General features: G+C 45.5%; 2 protein-coding genes across 2 annotated transcripts; both read right to left on the bottom strand.

Annotated features, from left to right (window-relative positions):
* Positions 1–6,524: 6,524 nt before the first annotated feature.
* Positions 6,525–6,989, bottom strand: LOC133792140 (uncharacterized). Its single transcript, XM_062230058.1, has one exon. The coding sequence runs from the start codon at positions 6,987–6,989 to the stop codon at positions 6,525–6,527; it is 465 nt and encodes a 154-aa protein (XP_062086042.1).
* Positions 6,990–7,841: 852 nt separating this feature from the next.
* LOC133792141 (uncharacterized) lies at positions 7,842–23,070 on the bottom strand. Its single transcript, XM_062230059.1, has 5 exons — positions 22,890–23,070; positions 9,627–9,956; positions 9,093–9,424; positions 8,196–8,855; positions 7,842–8,015 (listed from the first exon to the last, which is right to left on the bottom strand). Exons 1-5 carry the CDS (start codon positions 23,068–23,070, stop codon positions 7,842–7,844), a joined length of 1,677 nt encoding a protein of 558 aa, XP_062086043.1.
* Between the last annotated feature and the right edge of the window lie 1,331 nt (positions 23,071–24,401).

The raw sequence follows: 24,401 nt of genomic DNA on the forward strand, positions 1-24,401 counted from the left end.
TCCCACTAATTCCTCAAGTGCTTCTACTATTAATTAATTAACCATGTCATGTCTAATTAATTACCAAATACTTATTCAACATCTAATAAATCCCAACATATTTCCTAAATTCCCAAAAATACCCCTAGGCTCCCCCCGAGTCGGGTATTAAACCCCGTTATGACTATTTCGCTAATCCACTCACTAGGATCGTCTTGAATCATAAACTGCAAATATATCCACATAATAATGTGGTCTCAATCATTTATCACATATAATCACATTTATGCCCTCAACGGGCCAAAATTACAAAAATGTCCTTATAAGCTATAAGGGCCCACATGCATATCTATTACTCATAAACATGCATATCCCATATTCATACAATCGTACTAATCATGCATGCCACATAGTCACGCATTTAACCAATTAAACATACATATACCAATTATGCCCTCTCGGTACATTAATCAAGGCCTTAGGCCCTATTAGCAATTTTTTCCCTCCTTTTGAGAATTTCGTCCTCAAAATTTACCTGAATAACTCGGGATACTGATCCCGCATCGCTGATTCAAGCTCCCAGGTCGCTTCCTCATCCTTGCTATTCCTCAACAACACTTTGACTAGAGGAATCGTCTTGTTCCATAGAACCTTGTCTTTCTTGTCTAGGACCTGAACTAGTCGCTCCTCATATGACAAGTATGTTTGTAATTCCAAATCCCCATACTTCAACACATGAGTCGTATCTGAGACGTACTTCTGAAGCATAGAAATATGGAATATGTCATGAACTCCCGATAACGATGGTGGCAGTGCCAATCTGTAGGCCACCTGCCCGATCCTCTCCAGAATCTCCAAAGGTCCTATAAATCTAGGGCTCAGCTTGCCCTTTTTCCCAAATCATCTCACCTCTCGTAGTGGTGAGACTCGCATAAACACGTGGTCCCCTACCTGGAACTCCACGTCCCTACACTTAGGATTAGCGTAGCTTTTCTGTCTGCTCTGCAAGGCAAGCATTCAAGCTCAGATCTTCTCGATAGCCTCATTACTCTTCTGTACCATCTTTGGTCCCGAATACTTCCTCTCACCCATCTCATCCCAATGAATGGGCAATCTACACCTCCTTCCATATAACATCTTTCGGAGCTACTCCATTCGTTGATTGATAATTTTTGTTGTATGAAAATTCAATCAACGGGAGATACTTACTCTAGGACCCCTCAAAGTCTATCACACACGCTCTGAGCATGTCTTCAAATACCTGAATTGTCCTCTCAGACTGTCCATCAATCTTAGGATGAAAGGTCGTGTTGAACTTCAACTAAGTCCCCATAGCCTTCTGCAAACCACCCCAAAACTTGGAGGTAAATATAAGATCCCGATCTGACACTATAGACTTAGGAACCCCATGGAGACATACAATCTTCCTCACGTACAGCTCCGCATACTGATCCATAGTATAGGTTGTCTTCACTGGCAGAAAGTGAGCTGACTTGGTGTATCTGTCTACTATCACCCACACCAAATCATCTAACCCCACTGTCCTGTGTAAACCTCCCACAAAATCCATAGTAACCCTGATCACCCAAAATGTAACACGCAAGTATACGCGGTCTAATCAAGTAATATATGATAAGTAAAGTATCGATCCCACGAAGACTGCTATTAATTACCAATAATTAACCTCTAACTCTAATTGATTTGAATAATAATTTCAGATTGATAAATAAAATAACTATTACTAAAAATTAAGAAAACTACTAAGCACTTAAAGAAATGCAAAGATGAAATTTGATTTAATTCAAATAGATGCAAAAGTTAGGGCTTTAGTTTCATCAACCATCCACTTATGATTTCTAACCAATTCTCAAGATTTCTTAAGTCTATTGTGGTAGCAGATTACAATTATAAATTATAGTCTTGTTAGGATCTATAATTCTCTACAATATACTATTTCCTACGTCTCTGTGGTAAATCAATATATTGCAGGCTTTAAACGCATAATCCCTAAACTACACAATTCATAAAAGTACTTTCGTCTAATATAAAATTGAGATTATTTATCTATAGCATAATTATCCTTCTCTTTTCAGAGTTTAGGTTAAAATCATATAAACATGTAAATGATGATCAAACATTCACAAGCATTAAGCATATGATAAATAATCCACAGCAGAAGAAAGAAATTCAGGAAAATTTCATTAAGATATCAAAAGTTTCAAGAAGAATCCACTAAAACCCTAATAACAAGATTAGTTCAAAGCAGACATAATAACATCAATCAAATTAAATATAAACATGAAATCCAGTAAGAAATTATAGAAGAAAATAAGAATTCAAACTCTAGGTCTTCAATGTTTTCCTTCTGCCTCTAATGACTTCTCCACACTTCTAATTATGAATAGAATAGAATAATTAACTCTAAAAACGTATTAAAACCCTAAAAAATCTAACAAATTCGACAATTCTGAAAGTCACACTCAGCCACACGCGCCGCGGCCCTAGCATCCGAGCGCCGCGGCGCGCATCTATGCCCAGCGCATCCCCCTCTCTGACTTCAGCAAGCACCGCGGCGCGTCCCTCAGGCGCAGCGGCCCTTCAAAATTCCAGAATTAAGGCCCTCTCTATTTCTACCTTGCGCCGCAGCCCCTCTAATTTTTCCAAAAACTGGATTCCAAACTAAGAATCAAACAATTATCTCCACAAATGAGTCTTCAACTTCATTCTTGTTAACTTTTAGCACAAATTTCCCAATTTCAGCTAATTTTTCAGTCATTTCCCTACTTTACGATTTCTTCTCCTATTTCCTGCAAACATACCAAAACAAGCATAATACCGCATAACAATCCACCAAAATGACTCAAACTTACCCTAAAGACATGTTAAAACTATGCTAAAAACGGACTCATCAAATTCCCCCAAACTTGACTTTTACTCGTCCTCGAGTAAACCACAACAAACAACTCAACGAATAACAAAAACACACACACACATTTTCGAATCAAGCCAACAACAATACTAAGCCTCAAGCTATGACAAATAACTCACTTATATAATCTTCAAGGAACTTAACTCGTAATCCAAAATTTCAGTTGAAACATTCATTCCATTCAATTAAACAACAAAAATAAAAGCTCTCAAAATCATGATTAACAAATAATATGTAATCGAATTCATTTATGCTCACTAAATTCCCATTCCAATCCAATCAACCAAATAATATCCCATAAGCTTGCTATACTTGCTAATCTCCACTAATGTAGACAAAACATGCTCAGAAATCAATAGGTCTTTTCAAGCTTATAACTGAATGGCTTAGGCAAAGGTGGATGAGAAAGTCATTTAAGCTTAACATATACCATGACCACTAACCAACCAACTCTAAATTGAATACAAATCACAAATCCAATCCCACTGTTCCCAATATCTTAACATTTCGAGAGAAATTGCACAAGCAAAAAATTTCTTCTTTTTTTTTATATATATATTTATAACATTACACTCCCCCAAACTTAGTTCTTGATAATACAATTTGGAGTGTAATGTTATCTTATCATTGAAATATATTTTTTTTCTTTTCTTTCTTGTTTGTGTTTCTTTCTTTCTCTCAAAATGTATTTTCTCCATTGTTGACACAACTTGTCCTACATAACCCCCTATTACAAATCAATCCCAATTATCATTCATATGTTCATGGTACATGCAAGGGAAAGACAAAATAAAAGTTAGGTTTTCAAGCTATTAGCTCAAGCAAATGTCAATAAAAAAAAGGGTCAATTTAGGTTCAATAATGGGTAACTAAGGATTAAACATAACTATGTTGGCTTGAAAGGCTCAAACGGTCCAAAAAAAATTGCCTAAATCATTTTTCTAAGCATGCATGATCTAAAATTTCGCCTCAAAAAGCAAGCAAACAAGTTCTAGGATAAACTAATCCAATCTTCCCTTCTTATTTCAAATTTAGCAAGCATAAAGTTTATTCCATCACATAAAATTTATCAAAATCATGATTTAGCTCTCAATTATTTAAGTGTTTAATAAAAATAGAACAAAATATTCAACCAAGCACGCGGATTTTTTTTTTAGCTTTATTCCCATTCAATTTACACAGTTCATCATTCAATCATATTATCATTGGCTAATCATTGGTAACTTGATTCAACTCACACCCTAAACAAAACACGACTAACACAACTAAAACCAAAACAACATAAACACGACCCAAACAACAATAAATCTCTTCCCCCAAACTTAACCTAAACATTGTCCCCAATGTTTGATAACAAAATAAAACAAAAGTAAAGGAAAAGAGACTTACCAAAGACATTTAAAATGGTGGAGGCGGAGGCGGCGGTTGATACGGGACAAATTGAGATGGTAAAGGAAATTGAGCCACATCTTCATCGTTCCGAAGAGACCACCGATTGACCAATGCATTTAGCTGGTCCACGTGAGCAATTTGATACTCACTTTGCTGCGCCATGTTTTGTTGCATATGTTGCTGCTGCGCAATCTGATAATTGTTCTGCTAAACCAAATACTGGAATTGATTCTGCATCAGCTGCATGTAGGGATCAAAAGTACCAGCTGCAAGTTGAATAGGCGGTTGTACAACCGGTACTTCTTGCGCATGCTCCTCCGGAATTGTACCCTCCATATCCACTTCATTATCCTCTTCGTCAACTTCATCTACTCGGGGTCTTTTATCAACGGCACGCTGTCGAGGTGGTGGTGCTTCTAAAGAAGGTAGTTCATACCCCATCACCCTATTCTTAGAAATTGCCGACATGGGTTTCCGAACAACATCACTTCCAAACATAACCACTCCATATGCTCGGCATAAATCTGTGATTAAGGAACCATGACCTAATCCTCCCGTAGTGGTCAACATACTGATATCCTTCATACTCTTCCTAACCACTCGGCCTACATCAATTGTCATGCCAGTCATAATGGCATAAACCAACAACAGCTGCTCCTTGTTGATATCTGACATATGAGTTGTCGGCATTAGCCTTGCACTCACAAAGTGCACCCAAGCCCGCGCCACATGATTCAATTGATAGCGCCACAGATATTTCGGCACACCACCAACAACGGTAAACCGAGCTCCCGGTATACTTAAAGTTTCCGCCACCTGGACCCAATTAATATTATCCCCATGAACCCATTGATGATATTCATCATCCTCCTATTCATACGTTGGCATACCATATAATTCAGCAATAGTGTCTATACCAACCGGAACTTGAACACCTCGAACAAATACTTCTGTATTCTTCATCTCCACATAGTTTGCATAAAATTCTAACACCACGGAAAAGTTGTCATGACTAACATCCTCTGCAGCAAACATAGCCCAACCCCTTCTTTGAATTTCCCCCCTAATTTCTTCATAGGTTAAGAGTGCACATGGTGATTCCGTATATTCAAAACCCCTCTCACTGATTACCTTCCTCTTACGAATCCTTGTATAGCGTTCAAAAGCGGCCTTACTTACGAATTTTGTAACATCATATTCTGGGGGTGGTTCGGGTTCCTTATAAGTGGATGGCCTAGAAGAAGATGGTCTATTGGTGTTCCTAGAAGAGGATGCCCTAGAAGGATTTCTCTTAGGTCCCATAGTATGCTACGAAAAATTGGACAGCACCTCCCCTATTTTTTCAATATTCCCCCAATTCCAAATAACTTCTCAAACAGAGCAAATCAATTCACTTCAATACTACACTATCCTCACTATACTCTTCAATCAAAAACCCCTTCTTTGCCTTCTATATAAAGAAATTACCAACAAAAATCTGAATATTTGAAGAAACACTTACTTGACAATGATAATCTCCTCTTGAACTCTCCAATTACACCAAGTAAGCATAAAATCACCACTCCAATTGATAGAAATTGAAAATTTAGGGTTCCAAGAAATTTTGGGTATTTAGGGATTTCAAGGATTCAAAAGATAATAGGGAGATTGGGAAGAATTTTCTGGGTAGAAGAAAGGAATTTAGAGAGAAAATGGAGAGAAATGGGTTGTGGATTTTTTTCAAAATGGGGAGAATGGCAAAAATGGAAGAGGGAAACCCCCTATATTCCTTGAACCAGCATACGCGCCGCGGCGCGCTCCTCCAAGCGCTGCGGTGCGCCCCAAATTTCGTTTTGGGAATTTTCCAAGCGCTGATGCCCTTCCCATAGGCGCCGCGGCGCGCTCCTCAAACCCGAGCCTCCTTCTCTGACTTCGTCAAGGGCCGTGGCTCTTGTTGCATGCGCCGCAGCCCTCTCTCCAGAATGCCAAATTCTCTTTTCTTTTTTATTTTTTTTATTTTTTTGAGTTTTCACTATTTCCACGGTTCTATTACATTCAAAAATACTAAAAACTAACTAAAAAAAATAATAATAAGTCCAACCACAACTAAAAAAATAATAAAAACTAAAAATTGTTCATACTTTTTTACAAACAAACTGAACTAAAAATTAAAAATAAACATAGGAATGCCTCCTAAGAGCGCTGTCGTTAACGTCATTTAGCCAGACGCTGCTTTAGTTTCAGATCAAATAAGTTCCAACTCGACCACGGACCTACATGTCTCCACCGGACCCTCCAAGTAATGCTTCAATCTCTGTCCGTTCACCTTAAAATCTCCCGTCTTTTCACTATGAACTTGTACTGCTCCATAAGGAAGTGAGAAGACTACCGTATACGGTCCAGACCATCGCGACTTCAATTTACCAGGAAAAAGTTTAAGCCTAGAAATAAAGAGCAAAACTTTATCCCCTAGTTGAAAATCCTTCCTTAATATTCTCTTATCATGAAAAGCCTTCGATTTCTCCTTGTATATCTTCACATTCTCATATGCTTCATTTCGGAATTCCTCAAGTTCATTTAACTCCATAAGCCTATTCTGCCCCGCCATGAAGAGATCAACATTCAACTTTTTCACAGCCCAATAAGGTCTATGCTCCAGTTCCACCGGTAGATGACAAGCCTTACCAAACACCAATCGATATGGTGACATACCAATCGGAGTTTTAAATGCCGTGCAATAAGCCCAAAGTGAATCATCGAGCTTCTTCGACCAATCCTTCCTTGAAGTATTTACTGTCTTTTCCAAGATACCTTTTATTTCTCTATTCGATACTTCAGCTTGGCCATTTGCAATTGGGTGATAAAATAATTCTTTTCGATGATGAACACCATAGCGAGCATAAAGAACGGTGAACCACTTATTGCAAAAATGACTTCCCCGATCACTAATAATAGCTCTTGGAGTACCAAATCGAGTGAAGATATTTTTATGAAGGAATTTAATAACTTCCTTCCCATCACAAGTAGGAGTTGCTGCGGCTTCTACCCATTTAGAAACATAATCCACCACAAGCAAAATATACTTGTTATTATACGATGATGGGAAGGGTCCCATAAAGTCTATCCCCCATGCATCAAATAGCTCAACTTCCAAAATACCAGTCATCAGCATTTGATCTCTTCTCGATATGTTCCCAGTCCGTTGACAACGGTCACAACTTTTGACAAAATCATTAGCATCCTTAAATAATGTAGGCCAGTAAAACCCACTTTGCAAAACTTTCGCAACTGTTCTTGTTCCGCCAAAATGACCACCACAATGCAGACTATGACAGTGAGTTAAGATTGACAACATCTCCTCCTCAGGCACACATCTTCGAATAACTTGATCTGGGCAATGCTTGTACAGAATAGGCTCCTCCCAATAATAATGCTTCACCTCCGAATAAAATTTCTTTAATTGTTGCCTTGTCATTTCAGGGGGTATAACCTTAGCAGCCAAATAATTTACATAACCTGCAAACCATGGAACCTCCTTTCCAACATTCACTTCGAACAACTGCTAATCCGGAAAAGCATCATTAATCTGAACTTCTTCATTAAAAGAATTTACCCCAACCTCTAAAGGAGACAAATGATCAGCCACCAAGCTCTCAGTACCTTTCTTATCCTTAATTTCCACATCAAATTCTTGTAATAGCAAAATCCACCGAATAAGACGAGGCTTGGAATCTTTCTTAGTCATAAGATACTTTATTGTCGAATGATCCGTTTAGACTACCACCTTATTTTCAATCAAATATGGACGGAACTTATCGAAGGCATAAACTATGGCTAGAAGTTCTTTTTCCGTTGTTGCGTAATTTAGTTGAGCATCATTTTAAGTTCGACTAGCATAGTATATAGTTTGAAATACCTTGTCCACTCGCTGCCCAAGAACCGCTCCAACCGTATAATCACTAGCATCGCACATAAGCTCAAATGGAAGGTCCCAATTAGGTGTACATACTATCGGCGCTGAAATAAGCTTCTCCTTGAGAGTCTTGAAAGCAATCAAACAATCATCATTAAAATCAAAAGGAACCCCATTCATCAACAAAGTAGGGAGCGGCTTTGAGATCTTAGAAAAGTCTTTGATAAATCTCCGATAAAACCCTGCATGGCCCAAGAAACTCCTCACTCCCTTAACTGAAATTGGCGGTGGAAAATTCTCTATAGTAGAAATCTTGGCCCGATCCACTTCAATTCCTTTCTTAGAAATTTTGTGCCCCAATACAATTCCTTCATTAACCATAAAGTGGCACTTTTCCCAATTAAGCACCAAATGCGACTCCTCACACCTTCTCAACACCATCTCCAAATTAGTCAAACACGTGTCAAAAGAGGACCCATATACCGAAAAATCATCCATAAAAATTTCAATCCCCTTTTCAACCATGTCAAAGAATATTGCCATCATACACCGTTGAAACATGACTGGTGCATTACATAACCCGAATGGCATCCTCCAAAAAGCAAAAGTCCCATAAGGACATGTAAAAGTTGTCTTTTCTTGATCCTCCGGTGCAATTACAATCTGGTGATAGCTCGAGTACCCGTCTAGAAAACAATAGTAATTATGCCCCGCCAATCTATCCACCATTTGATCAATGAAAGGGAAAGGAAAATGATCTTTCCTCGTTGCCTTATTCAACTTCCGATAATCAATACATATCCTCCAACCCGTCACAGTCCTAGTTGGAATCAATTCATTGCTTTCATTCTGTATCACCGTCATACCCCCCTTTTTCGGTACCACTTGCACTGGACTTACCCAAGCACTATCAGAAATTGGGTAAATCACCCCACCATCCAACCACTTCAAAATATCTTTCCTCACCACTTCTTTCATTGTTGGATTAAGCCTTCTCTGAGCGTCAATATTCGGTTTCGCCACATCTTCCATAAGAATTCTATGCATGACTGTCGATGGGATAATTCCTCTTATATCAGCCAGAGTCCACCCTATAGCAGTTTTATGAGCTCGTGATACTCTCAACAATTTCTCCTCCTCAACCTCCGAAAGAAATGATGAGACTATAACTGGAAGAGTCTCTTTTTCCCCAAGATACGCATAGCGGAGATGGTCCGGTAAAACCTTCAATTCTAAAACAGGTGGCTTCTAAATCGATGGTAATGGTCTGTCTGGTCCTGCACCCAATTCTTCAAATTTCTTATGCTTCCACGGCTCAGCTTATTTTATCCACTTTAAAAAACTCATCACCTCTTCATTCTCCTCACCATCTACATCATCAACTGTGAGACTCAACTCAAGAGGGTCCTCTCTTAATTTTTTTCTTTCTACTACTTCTTCGACCACATTCTTCTGTTAATGCCACTGTTTCGTAATCACCCATCTTTCTCTTATTCGAGAGAATCTCCTTCATAAACTTTACATAACTAGGCATTTGTTCTAATGCCTTCGCAAAGGGTATATTGATATGTAGCTTCTTGAACACCTCTAAAAACTTTGCAAAGTGCTTATCCAAATTATGCTTGCGAAGTCTTTGTGGATATGGAACTCTCACATGATGCTCAATAGTTACAGGTGGGGTCTCCTCCTCTTCCTTAAGGTCTTCAGTAACCTTTTTATCATCCAACTTTTTCTCTTCTTCTTCGGACTGATTCTTCTTTGGCCCTTCATATCTCGTTCCACTCCTCAAAGTAATAGCTTGGCACTTGTTATCCAGATTTCCGGATAGCGTTTAGATTGATGTCCTCGGGGAAGCAGAATTATCGATGTCTTTCACGGTAGGTGACCAGAGCTCGCGGATGGACAGAAAGGCTTCTTCTCTCCTGTTTAGTGTCCGGATTACTCTTCCAAGCAAACACGACACGGAAACTCGTCAACCCTCTCGGACTCCCGACGCGGTATCCTTCGGGGAAGCTCCTTCCAGGAGAAGCTCTTCGAGTGTTCTTCGCGGAAACGGTTCCGTGCCTCGCACGGACCAACACCAAGCGGTCGAGTCATGGAGGAGGCATATTTGGAATGATATCCACCTGACACAGGATCCCGCCTGACACGCCCGACAGGTCAAAGCCGCACACATCCCAGCACGCCTAAGGGTACCTTTTCGCCTACTGTTCCGCTGACAACTTGGAAGAGACGGCTGACTTTGTGTGTTCCCCATACTTTCATGTAAATATACCCACATAGAGTTTTGTAGCCATGCTACTACAGTAATTGTATTCCCTATTTATGGCTGGAGTAATTAAGACTCATGTACGTAGAGAAAAACCCTAATCCAAAACCCTAGCTATAAAGACCCCTTCATTTTACAAGAAGGGGGACGGCCAACAGATCACATAGCAAAAACTCTACAAAAATCTCTCTAGCTTCATCTTCTTCAAGAGAACCCGAGAGAAACACTGTGAGTGTGTGAAGTTCTTGTACACCAGCCATCTTACTGTAGTCCTTTCCAAGTATAATAACATCGACTCGTGGACTAGGGCTTGTTAACGCCTGAACCACGTAAAAACACTGTTTGTTTAGTTATATTTCAGCACTTCTACAGTCCTTATCTTTTTATTATTCTGTTTGTATTCGTTTCCGAAAAACTCGGTAACGCAAGCTCCCGCACCAGCCCTCACGCTTCCAGGAGCCCGATTCACTCCAAGTGTGTATGGGCCTTCTGCGTCTGCTCAGACGCCGAGTCAAACCCATTTCTCTGGGTACGGAGCTGTACAAACCGGATGTAGTATCGCTCCTGGCATGCCGCAGCCGCAAGCGGAAGGCCCAGAACGAAATTTGAGCCAATCGCGGAGCAAACGAAGCGGAAGAAACTCCAACCGGGGAGACCATTCAAAGAAACCCCGGAAGGACTATGAGCCTAAGTTCACGGAATATACCAGTTTGATAGACTCGCGAGAGAATGTCTATCGGGCGACCTGTAATATGGTCAACTACAGGAAGCCCCCGAAAGTGTCTCACGGAGGAATGCGTCCGCGAGACTCCAATAAGAGGTGTGAGTTCCACGGAGACGTGGGGCACACCACGAATGAGTGCCTTCAGCTGAAGGATGAGATCGAGTCCCTGGCAAGAGCGGGACACCTCGGTCAGTGGGTGAGGATACCCATTATCTATCCCGGACAGGGGGTAGTTCACGGAGCTGCATATTCCCCGAGACAGAGGGGGACCGCTAGCGCTCCTGGATCCGGTCACCCCCAAGCTCCCGGGTCTCAGTTCCCAGCGCTTCCTGCTCCACCCGCTCCGGCACCCATTGCCTTGTTGGCTCCAGGACCGGGCAACCCATATCCGCCCGGTCTTGCTCCGCCATCCGTTGACGGACACGTAGCCACCATTTTCGGAGGACCGCACCTTGCCGGAAGCAGCCGCAACTCCCAGAAGAGGTACTTGAAGGAGTTAGAACACACCGGGGAGATGTGCGCCTTGGTTCAATCACCCGCTCAACGTCCCCGAATGATGGACCTTCCCATCACCTTCACGGAGGACGATGCTCGACATGTGCACTTCCCCCACAACGATCCCCGCATGGTGGAAGCCCAAATTGCCAATAAGAAGGTCTCACGGATCTTGGTCGACAACGGAAGCTCCGTAAATATCCTCTTCAAAGCGGCCTTCCATGCGATTGGATTAACCGAGACAGACCTGACCCCATGCCCCATCCAGCTTCAAGGGTTCAATGGGGATGCACTCATGCCATTAGGCAAAATTCAACTTCCAGTCACCCTCAGGGGAGAAAGCGACGCTTGTGCCTTCAAGCACAGCACATTCGTGGTGGTCGACTGCCCCACGGCGTATAATGCCATCCTAGGCCGACCGGTCCTAATAGATTGTGGGGCCATAACCTCGATACGCCACTTATGCTTGAAGTTTCCATGCGACGATGGGCGTATCGGCACTCTCCGAGGAGACCAGCAAAGTGCACGAAGCTGTTATAACGTCTCCGTCCGATCCGTCTACACGGTCCAGGAGACGGTTGCTGCCATTCCTTTGGCGGAAGAATTACCAGAAACTGGGGAGGAACATGGGGGTGTACGTGGACGACATGTTGGTAAAGTCCAAGACCTCCGGGGACCACAGTGACGACCTTGAGGAAGCTTTCGCCGTGATCCGAAAGTACGGAATGAAACTGAATCCAAAGAAATGTACTTTCGGGGTCTCGTCTGGGAAGTTCCTCGGTTTCATTGTCAGCTCCCGCGGAGTGGAAGCCAACCCTGAGAAAATTAAGGCATTCATAGATATGCCTTCCCCCCGGAAGCATAAGGATGTCCAGAGTGTTACCGGAAGGATAGCTGCTCTCAGCCGCTTCGTATCCAAGGCCACTGACAAGTGTATCCCCTTCTTCAACGTGTTGCGAGGAAACAAGAAGTTCGAGTGGACCCCCGAATGCGAAGCAGCCTTCCAACACCTCAAGGAACATTTAACCCGAGCTCCCATTCTGTCCAAACCTGTCGAAGGAGAGGCGTTGTTCTTATACTTAGCTGTGACAGAGCACGCAGTGAGTGCCGCTCTCGTCCAGGAAGATGGCCGTATCCAGCTCCCTGTGTATTACGTAAGCAAGAGGTTACTGGACGCCGAGTCCAGGTATTCAATGATCGAAAAACTCTCCCTCTGCTTGCTAATTGCTTCGCGGAAGCTAAGGCCACATTTCCAGGCGCACACCATCAAAGTACTCACCAACCACCCTCTCCGACAAGTCTTGCGGAAGCCCGAGTCTTCTGGCAGATTGCTTAAGTGGGCCATGGAACTGAGCCAGTTCGACGTCCACTACCAACCACGTGTTTCCATAAAGGGTCAATCTCTCGCGGACTTTATTGTGGAATGCTCGGGAATGAACGACCTCCCGGAAGATCCTGTCCCGGAACTTCCCACCTGGAAGGTCTACGTAGACGGAGCCTCGAATGAAAAAGGAGCTGGAGCAGGGGTCATCTTAATATCTCCCCAAGGGCATCAGCTCCAGAGCGCCATTCGTTTCGCGTTCCCAGCATCCAACAATGAGGCAGAACACGAAGCCATGTTAGCTGGATTACGACTGGCCAGAGAAGTCGGAGCCCAAAAAATCGAAGTATACAGCGACTCCCTACTTGTGGTAAACCAAATATCCGGGGAATACCAGACGAAGGGCGAAAAAATGGCTGCCTACGTGTCTCTCTCCCGCGGCCTACTGCAGCATTTCAAAGGCTACCAAATCCGCCAGGTCCCCCGGGACCAGAACTCACTCGCGGACACGCTGGCCAAGCTTGCAACGGACCCGGAGATTGAACAGTACGGCCTAGTCCCCATCGGGCACTTAGAAGCCCCCAGTACTGAGACACGAAGGATAAACGCCATCATCGACTATTCCCACTCCTGGATAGGGCCCATCCTCAGATTTCTCACCACCGGAGAGCTCCCCACTGATAAAGCCGACGCAAGGAAGCTCCAATATCAAGCTCCCCGATACGTGGTTATGGATGGAAAGCTTTACCACAGGGGGTTGTCCATACCCTTCCTTAGGTGTGTTGCCGGAACCGAAGTCAGCACCATCATCCATGAGGTTCACGGAGGCTTCTGTGGCGATCATACCTCCGGGCTGAGCCTCTCCAAAAAGATCCTTCGACAAGGATACTTCTGGCCCACCATGAAGAAGGATTGTGTGGATTATGTCAGGAAATGTGAGCAGTGCCAGAGGTACGCCAAGGTTCCGCGAGCGCCGCCTACAGAAATTACCTTAATGACCAGCCCCTGGCCGTTCGCCGTTTGGGGCATTGACCTAGTAGGTTCCCTCCCAACTGGAAAGGGTGGAGTGAAGTATGCCATAGTCGCCGTAGACTACTTCACCAAATGGGCTGAAGCTGAACCTATGAACACGGTCACATCTAAAAAAGCACTGGACTTTGTCATCAGGAATATAGTGTGTCGTTTTGGGCTTCCACGAAAAATTGTGTCCGACAACGGAAAGCAATTTGACAGTGAACACTTCACGAACTTCTGTGCTTCGCATGGAATTATCAAAAGCTTTTCCGCAGTCGCCAGACCCCAGGCTAATGGGCAAGTGGAGGCTGTAAACAAAATATTAAAGACCACGTTGAAGAAAAAACTCCAAGCCTGCAAGGCTCACTGGCCGGAAGAACTTCCGCGAGTACTTTGGGCCTATCGCACAACAGAGAGAACTTCGACTGGGCACACGCCTTATTCCATGACCTTCGGTTGCGAGGCCGTCATCCCAGTAGAAACCATGATCCCCTCTCACAGGCAAGATACCTACGACCCTACCCAGAACCATGCCCTTCTCCAGGAGTCCTTGGACATGATTGAAGAGCTCCGGGAGCAGTCGCAGGTCCAACTAAAAATGTACCAAGGCAAGATAGCCCGACACTTTAACACGAGAGTCAAGAGCCGTACATTCGAAGTTAGGGATCTTGTCCTACGGAGAGTATTTCCTGCTACGCAGGATCCGGGAGTGAGAGTCCTCGGACCCAACTGGGAAGGCCCCTACGAAGTCCAAGAAAAAGTGGGCCACGGGACGTATCACTTAAAGAGACTCGACGGATCTAAAGTCCCGCGCGCCTGGAACGCGGAGCACCTCCGCCGTTACTACCAGTAGGCCCCGGACCATCTAGTCGGAAGTCCTTGGTGAAATTAGCAAAAGTGAAAAATGTGGAAATAATCCTCCCTGTTGTAAAACTCACGCCTAGCAGGCTAATGTAATTAAACACGGAGAGATTCACTCCGCTTTTACTGCACTTTTCATCCCTATGTTCAAAGCTGCGTTTTAACAAGTGACCACGCGGTCCGGAGACGTCCGGACCCCACGCTCACTTGGGGGGGGGTATACATGGCTAAGGCATAGCCATACGCCCCTTGAACAAAACGTACACAGAACACCACTATTGTGCTAGCATTGTGTTTGAAATTTTTAAATTGTTTGAAATGTTTAAATTGTTAAGCTTAGGTTTATTTGTTGCCATGAACATGCTTGCATTACGTGTCCTATGTGCATTATGTGCTTATGTGAAAATTGCCATGGAAATGCCTGCCATTATGTATCATGAAAATTATCTCCTGTGTAGCCCAGCGATGGACAGGACTGGGGGTTGAGGCACGTTCATAGAGCTACACCGAAACACCCCCAACTCCCTGACAAGTCCTTTGCAGAATACTCCACGACTGCTGTAGAGCTTTGCTTCGCAAGCTCCAGCTCCGGGTCCCGCAAGGCGAAAGATGGCAAGATCCGCGATCGTTGTAGAGCTTTGCTTCGCAAGCTCCAGCTCCGGGTCCCGCAAGGCGAAAGATGGCAAGATCCGTGATCGCTGTAGAGCTCTGCTTCACAAGCTCCAGCTCCGGGTCCCGCAAGGCGAAAGATGGCAAGATCCGCGATCGCTGTAGAGCTTTGCTTCGCAAGCTCCAGCTCCGGGTCCCGCAAGGCGAAAGATGGCAAGATCCGTGATCGCTGTAGAGCTCTTCTTCGCAAGCTCCAGCTCCGGGTCCCGCAAGGCGAAAGATGGCAAGATCCGCGATCGCTGTAGAGCTTTGCTTCGCAAGCTCCAGCTCCAGGTCCCTCAAGGCGAAAGATGTCAAGATCCGTGATCGCTGTAGAGCTTTGCTTCGCAAGCTCCAGCTCCGGGTCCCGCAAGGCGAAAGATGGCAAGATCCGCGACCGTTGTAAGCCTTGCTTCGCAGGCTCCAGCTCCGGATCTCACAAAATAATGCATGGCGAGCTCCTCGACCATTGCAAGTTTCAGCTCCAGGAGCAGACATGGTCGATCCACCACTCACAGCAGGCCTTGCTTCGCAAAGCCCCTGCTCCGGGATCACACCTGGTGGGCGCGGCGATTTCCCCGACAGCAACGGGCCTTGCCTCGCAGGGCTCCATGCCAGGTCCCTGAAGTCAGCCACCATGAGGTTCGCAACAACGGTTAGTTTTGCTTCGCAAAGATCTAACCTTAAGTCTAGCGACGCTCACCAAAAGAACTCCCGTTCCAAACCATGGAACGGCTCACCTTAGCAATCCCAGCGAACAGTATAACTACAAGTCCCGGGATTGGCTATCTGCCTTAGGAAAGCTAAAATACGGTGAAAGGAGCCTGGCCGTTGGAACCAGGAAACCTTCGTAACCTAGAAACTACGTGGGAAAAGACATCAGCCGTTAGAGCTTCAAGTGGGAAGTGCATAGGTTTTGGCCGTTGGAACCAAAACCTCATGCGCCCCTACAATAGTTTCTACCGTATAAAAGTCTACCCTAAGCGCAAAGATAAATAAAGAACTCGGCAGAAAGGAAAGGAGAATGCTATAATTATGGAAAATATGTCCGCAATGAAAAACTCAAAATGAAAAATAATTAAAGATAAAACCCCTTCAAGCATTGGGGGTAGCTGCAGCTTCCACGACCGCGGCTTCGGGAGCATCGGCTTCAACTGAGGCTGGCGGAGTCGGCTCATTGGAAGGCGGAACTTTGTCACGGGAAGGTTCAGAGGTCCCCGCCTCTCTGGGATCTCCCGCCTCAGGGGCTCCAGCACGTTCGTCAATGTTGTAAGTTTGGACGTACGCCTCTGGGCCTTGATCCCACACGAGTAGCTTCTCCCTCATGGCTTCGGCATCATCTCCCAGATAGCCTAGTACCTCCGGGTTCACTTTCCAGAGTTGATGCATGAGGACCACATGCGATATATTAATCGTCCTGTTCAGTATCACCTCAGCATCCTCCTTCTCCTTCAAGCGCTCCGCCTCGGAGGTTGCCAGCTGTGCCTCCGCGACAGTTAGTTGAGCCCTCAATTTTTCCATTTCGGCCTTGGAGGCATCCCACTCTCCCTTAAGAGAATCAATCTCCTTGCGCTGCTCCTTGTTTTGGTTCAGCACGGATTGCTTCTCGGTCACATGCCCCCTGGCAGTGAATTGCAAGGCTCCGATCTCTTTATCATTCTCGGCGATCCCCAACTCCAGCATAGACACGAGATCCCTGCTCCTCTTGTGAAGTTGCTCCTCCTCGTGCAGCTTATTCTGAAGAGTGGAATATTCCCCTTGCTGCTTAAGGACGAGATCATTTTTCGCTTGCAAGCGGGCTTCCAAAGTATCCTTCTCCACCCTGGCTTGGGACAGCTCTTCCCGGAGCTTGGAATTTTCAGCCTTCATCTCATCCGACCGCTGTCTGAACTCATTCTCTGCCTTGGCCCGGTACTCTTGGTATTTGGAAAGATATTTCTTGTCCGCCTCTTCCTCAGCCGTGCGCCAGACCTGATCAATCTTCTCCGAAGCCTCCAAGGCCTGTTGGGTCAGTTTCTGCTTCTCCGCCTCTAAGGCCTGGCGAGCCAGCTGGCTCTCCTCCAGCTGAACCAGAACTGCACCAACCTCCCGGAACGAGCGTTCCGCGATCATAGAGGCCTGCAAGGAAAGATAACAGAATGAGTTAAGCAGAGCCAAATGTGCTAAGACAAGTGATCCCAAAACGCAACTGACGGCCTACCCCGGACAGTTGCTGCTTCACAGCGTGTGTCAGCAACAACAGATCCTTACTGCTACTGATGGCCCATTTCTCAGAATTGAGCTCGCACAAGCTCAGGGCCATGTCCTCCATCATCTCAGCTCTGAACGGCGCCAATGCACGTCCGAGCCTAGGCACCAGCCTCTTCTCCAAGGCTGGGCCATCCAAAACCGCTCCGGCCGGGTGAAGGGATCTCACCCCCTCAGCCAGCTCAGCTCTCTTCACGGCAGACAAGTTATCTGCCCTTCCCTGAGTAACAGCCTTCTCCGCCTCTAACCGCTTCTTCAAAAAACTATCGGCCCGTCTTACACCCTCCAGGAGGGCAGCGGGGAAACGGGTTGGTTTCTGCGGGAAGTGGAACTTCAGGCCAGGCAGAGGAAGGTTTGTTGGCTGAGAAGAAGGAGACCCCGAAAGGGTGGACCCCTTTTGGGCTGGAGGAGGAGGCAGACGGGGTATTAAGGCCCCGGTCTGTTGCTTTTGCTGCTGCGGCAGCGGAAGTAATTGCCCTTGTTGCTGCTGCTGGTTTGGATGTTGTGGTTGCTGCAGCTGTGGCGTTGGTGATTGTCTCTGTTGTTCTTGTTGCTGCTGTTGTTGTAGTTGTGGTTGCTGTCGTTGCTGTTGTTGTTGCCTTCGACCAGGAGAAGAGTGTCTAAGGCGTTTCTTGTTAGCGCCCTCAGCATCTTCTCCGGGACGCTTGCTCGCCCCAGTTGTCTTCACGGGGAACACAAGCCCTTCCCCGTCGCTCCTGCTACTCGAGACCATCATAGTCTCGGAAGGCCCGTCAGCAGGAGACTTCTCTACCCCCGGAGACGCTTGCGCCTCACCACTTGTCTCCTTGGGGGTGGCAGCTTTACCTCCCCTACCAGCCTTGGTCTTCCGTCCTTTGCCCGTGGACGGGTCTTGGCTGGTGGCAGCCTTCTTAATGAGCAAAGTAACCCTCCCCAACATCTTGGCTTCTGGATACTCTGCAAGAAACTTACGAAGCAAGGTTAACGAACCAACAAGAAATGAGAAAGAAGATAAGCGAAAGACAAGACAATCAACAACATAAAAGCACAAGCAAGCCCGCCAGCAGGGAACAAGGAACAAGAAAAAGAAAAGTTTGAAAGGGACGACCATGCACGAGAAGCGTGGGTGGCCTTCCCCGAGCAAAACAAAACACCGCTTCCTGCTCCAGGAAGCTCCCGTACTCCTTGAAGTCCGGGAATGACATGCTGAGGGAAGAAGGGTCAACCATAATGACACCTTCTGGCAGACTACCGTCACTCAGACACCCGAGGAGCTTATCTACCCTATCGCAATATCTGTCAAAAGGTATCCTACGCGGATCTAGCCTAAGGAAACGGGGATCAAACCCCATCTGAGAGGTCCGAGAAACCTCAGACAGGCTGGGGGTGTGGATCAATCGAAAACTAGTCTTACCTCTCTCGGAGGTACTAGCCCCCGGAGCCCCTTCGTTAGGGTAAGCCGCGGCGTGGCGAGCCTCGATCTCCTCTTCCTCCGGCTGGGGGTCGGGGAACCTCTCCGCCCAACTAGGAGATAAAGTATTTTCGTCCCGGGCTGCTTGGGTGATCACCTTGGACAGCTCCAGGGCAATCTGCTCCCGGATGTCAGCTGACACCTGACTTTGCCCCCTGCCACTCACTGGCTCGATGTTTTGGAAAGAGGCGAGTAGCCCATACTCCCTCAACGATTCGGAGGTCACAAGTCCCTCCACTTTCAACTCTTCCTCAGAAAGCCCTTCGTAGAACTTGGACCTCCTTATCATCTCCGCGCAGCGAGGTGTCCGCGGAACGACTTCTGCAAAATTCAAATACGAGCGTTAGAGATCCTACCAAAAGGCAAATCAAACGCAAAGAAACAAAGTTGAAAAGGAGAGGAAGGAGCACTTACCAGGGATTTTGAAGTCCAAAGATAGGGCTGGCACCCTCTTCAGCGGAAAGCCAGTCGTCAGGAACCAGTACTCCCGGAGGTCTGGAACCCTCGCGGTATGACAGGTGGGGCACATCACGTCCGGGTGCCTTTCCAGCCTGTAAAACCCCACCTTGTCTGAATGACCCCTCATAGGCTGAGACTTCAACCCGTAGAAGTACAGCACCTCCTCCGGGGTAGAAGCTTCCAGTTTCCGGGACTTGCAAAAGATGAACCACCCTGCTAGGAGCTTGTAGCTGGGAGGAATCAACTGGAAGGGGGCAATCCCCGCCTTCACACAGAAATTGGCAAAGTAACTCCTTAGGGGCAAGTGCGCCCCACACACTATGTGTGCCCAGCTCCAAGCACCAAAGCCCTCGTGACTCTGGCTAGCCGACTCGCCCAGCACCGACAGACGGTGCCACATCAGACCTGGGATGTTCTTCAGGCCTGCCTCGGAGGAATACAGCTCCAGCATGCCATAATTCCTGAAAAGGTTCGGCTTTTGGTCCATCTCCCAGATTGAACTATTGGAAGTCGGTGGGCTAGCCGCGACCACTTTCGCCTTTCCTTTCCCCTTTGCACCAGCGACAGGGGAACCCTTCTCCTGGGCAGAATCAACCTCCCCCATAGCAAGGAGTTGTTCCTCTGAGATGTTCGTCACTGGACAAAAGAAAGAAAGAAGAAAACACTCTAAGCAGTCAGCACCCTTGTCATACCCTAGTGGTATCAAAGGCGTCGGGGAGACCCTCCCCGAAAACTGCTTGGAGAGGCTCCCACCGAGCTTACCGAGGGATTGGCACCATGCCACCCGAAGGGCAGCAAGGAACCAGAATCAGACTCCGAGCCTAAGCCCACCAAAAGAAGTGTTTTTCCAGAGAAAGACACCCTAAAGGCGTTCATGCTTATGCCCTAAAACAGCAAAACAAGGAACGACTTTCCAAACGCAAATCGTCAAAGCATGCAAAAAAGGCTACTTATCGACTCACATCAATCACATGCCTACCAAAGCCCTATTCATGCATGCACATAAGCGATAATGGCAGAAACCTCTACGCTAACAACTACCAACAACCTAAGGTTTGGGAGGAAAGAGCAAAGTAGAAATACTTACTGATATTCGGGTAGTTGGAGGTTGAAGGAGTAACTGGATCACTGCACAGCACGATCGCGAGAAGTAAAAGCTGCAAAGACGAATGGCGATTCAAACCAGGAACTTCGGCGAATAAACCCACTGCCAAATCAAAAGAAAAGTTTCCAGATCCTTACCAAAAGAGGTGGCAAGTTCGGAGGAACGGAAGCTGGGAAGCCTGAGAGTTCGAAGGTTTGGAAATCTGAAAATCCGAAAGATAGAGAATTTGAAAGCGTAAAGAGGAAGAAAGGTCCTTTCCCTCATTTTTATAGCAGGGAAGAAGTCGTTTCGAATTCCTCAAATGGACGGTCCCGATCTTCCCATTCCATGTGCATCAGATCCAACGGCTGGAGATGAAGCGACGATCCTATTTATGACTCCTCGGATGGGAATAAAGTATTTATTTCCCATCATTACACCACCTCGGGCCCGGAGTACCATTAAAAACCGTCAAATCATTACTCAGATGACTGACGCACGCGTACTCAACCAGTCGCCTCACGAACACGTCTTGGTCGCAGAACCATTCCCAGCATGACACGTGGTCCTTGCCGCACTTGAGTACTTGAGTTCAAACAGAAGAAATTCCCTTTCTTTTTCATACTAACACTCAGGCGCGAAAAAGGAACCCTTCCGGGAACACAGAAGGTGGCCCCTCGCCTAATCTAAGAGACCGAAATACCCGGAGGACTGTACAAGCTCCCGGATCTCTCAAAGCTCCGTGACCTTGGGGGGTAAATGTTATCCAGATTTCCGGATAGCGTTTAGATTGATGTCCTCGGGGAAGCAGAATTATCGATGTCTTTCACGGTAGGTGACCAGAGCTCGCGGATGGACAGAAAGGCTTCGTCTCTCCTGTTTAGTGTCCGGATTACTCTTCCAAGCAAACACGACACGGAAAATCGTCAACCCTCTCGGACTCCCGACGGGGTATCCTTCGGGGAAGCTCCTTCCAGGAGAAGCTCTTCGAGTGTTCTTCGCGGAAACGGTTCCGTGCCTCGCACGGACCAACACCAAGCGGTCGAGTCATGGAGGAGGCATATTTGGAATGATATCCACCTGACACAGGATCCCGCCTGACACGCCCGACAGGTCAAAGCCGCACACATCCCAGCACGCCTAAGGGTACCTTTTCGCCTACTGTTCCGCTGACAACTTGGAAGAGACGGCTGACTTTGTGTGTTCCCCATACTTTCATGTAAATATACCCACATAGAGTTTTGTAGCCATGCTACTACAGTAATTGTATTCCCTATTTATGGCTGGAGTAATTAAGACTCATGTACGTAGAGAAAAACCCTAATCCAAAACCCTAGCTATAAAGACCCCTTCATTTTACAAGAAGGGGGACGGCCAACAGATCACATAGCAAAAACTCTACAAAAATCTCTCTAGCTTCATCTTCTTCAAGAGAACCCGAGAGAAACACTGTGAGTGTGTGAAGTTCTTGTACACCAGCCATCTTACTGTAGTCCTTTCCAAGTATAATAACATCGACTCGTGGACTAGGGCTTGTTAACGCCTGAACCACGTAAAAACACTGTTTGTTTAGTTATATTTCAGCACTTCTACAGTCCTTATCTTTTTATTATTCTGTTTGTATTCGTTTCCGAAAAACTCGGTAAACAGCACTGTTCTTTAGGATTAACTTCTGTAGTGCTAGGAAAATTTCCTTGAGCTCTATTAGTCATTAAAGTAGCCAATTGCCCTATTTGAGTCTCCAAACTTCTTATGGATGCCCTAGTTTCAGTCATGAATTGGTTAAGCGCATCACGTTGGGTTTCAGCTGGTTTCATTGGCATTTGGGGAGGTGGTCTATTTTGTGGTTGATAATAGCCCGGTGGTGGATTTTGGTTTGCATATTGTTGTGGATAAGGTGGCCTATTTTGGGTAGGTTGATATGGTGGCTGAGGTTGAGGATAAGGTTGTAGGGTGTTTTGGTTGTTAGACTAGGAAAAGTTGGGATGGTTCTTCCAAGCTGGGTTGTAGGTCATAGAATTGGGATTATTAAGCTGTCTTTTGTAATTTCCTATGGCTTGGACTTCTTCCATGGGCATATTATTCATGTCTATAGCAGGGCATTGGTTTGGTTGATGGGATGTACCACACACTTCACATAAGTTTTGAACTTGCATAGCTTGAGATGGGAGTGTAGTCTTTTGTAATTGCTTCGTCAAGGCTGCTACTTGAGTTGTAAGCATGGTTATGGCATCCAATTCCATCATTCCAGCCACCTTCTTTGGCTGCCCCCTTTCATTTGGCCATTGATAATTATTCATTGCCATCTCCTCTAATAGCTCATATGCCTCGTTAGCACTTTTACTCATAAAGGCACCTCCCGCTTCAGCATCTATAATTGTTCTTGTCGTCCCATTCAACCCATTATAAAAATTATGCACCAACATCCACTTTTCTATTCCATGGTGCGGACACTTCCTTAGCAACTCCTTATAGCGCTCCCAAGAATCATACAGTGACTCTCCATCCAACTGATAAAAATTATTAATCTCACCCCTTAACTTTGCAGCCTATGTTGGAGGAAAGAACTTGGCAAGAAATTTCTGAGCTAACTCCTCCCATGTAGTGATCGAATTCGCTTGTAAGGAAATCAACCAACTTTTCGCCCTATCCCTCAATGAAAATGGGAATAGCCTCAGTCTTATAGCATCATCACTCACCCCATTCATCTTGAACGTTGCACATAACTCCAGAAAATTAGCTATGTGTAAATTAGGGTCCTCCGTCGGCATACCTCCAAACTGAAGAGTTGTTTGAACAATCTGAAGGATTGCTGGCTTAATCTCAAAGTTGTTGGCAGCAATGGTTGGAGGTCTAATGCATGAATGCACTCCTATAACAGTAGGGAGTACATAATCTCTTAATGTTCGTGCCCCTTGCTCCCTTGGAACCTCAGCAGCCCCTTGACCATTATTAGCACCATTTCCCAAATTGTCAGCCATGGTGAATTCCAATTTCCTTTTTATTTTCCAGTTCTGCCTGCACGTTCTTTCAATTTCCCGGTCTATTGGTATAATCTGTTTTTGTCTATTGCTTCGCATATACCAACTAGTCCTGAAACACAAGAGAACCTTGATCCAAATAAACGTTAAAAAAAATAAATCAAATTAGAACAAAAATTAACTTATTGATATTAATAAAAACAGTCCCCGGCAACAGCGCCAAAAACTTGAGCACCAAACTCAGAATCAAACAATTATCTCCACAAATGAGTCTTCAACTTCATTCTTGTCAACTTTTAGCACAAATTTCCCAATTTCAGCTAATTTTTCAGTCATTTCCCAACTTTACGATTTCTTCTCCTATTTCCTGCAAACATACCAAAACAAGCATAATACTGCATAACACTCCACAAAAATGACTCAAACTTACCCTAAACACATGTTAAAACTATGCTAAAAACGGACTCATCAAACCCAAAGGCTATAGCAACCCTGCGGGTCGCTGATGCTCAGCCTTCACCTGCTCATAGGTCAAACACTTGGCCACGTACTCCACCACATTCTTCTTCATCCCAGGCCACCAATATACCGTCTGTAGATCATGTTACATCTTTGTGGTGCATGGATGGAATGAGTATGGTGTAGTATGGGATTCA

The sequence above is a fragment of the Humulus lupulus genome, chromosome 7, assembly GCF_963169125.1.
Source record: "Humulus lupulus chromosome 7, drHumLupu1.1, whole genome shotgun sequence".
Lineage (NCBI taxonomy): Eukaryota > Viridiplantae > Streptophyta > Magnoliopsida > Rosales > Cannabaceae > Humulus > Humulus lupulus.

Bases quoted from the DNA above. Each gene is read 5' to 3' on its own strand.
- LOC133792140 (XM_062230058.1), bottom strand. From the start codon at position 6,989: ATGTCACCATATCGATTGGTGTTTGGTAAGGCTTGTCATCTACCGGTG.
- LOC133792141 (XM_062230059.1), bottom strand. From the start codon at position 23,070: ATGGCAATGAATAATTATCAATGGCCAAATGAAAGGGGGCAGCCAAAG. The intron at 8,856-9,092 runs GTAAGTCCAGTG...AGCTATCACCAG, and splicing joins CAATTTCTGATAGTGCTTGG to ATTGTAATTGCACCGGAGGA. The intron at 8,016-8,195 runs GTATTTCAAACT...CTTATGACTAAG, and splicing joins TTGGGCAGCGAGTGGACAAG to AAAGATTCCAAGCCTCGTCT.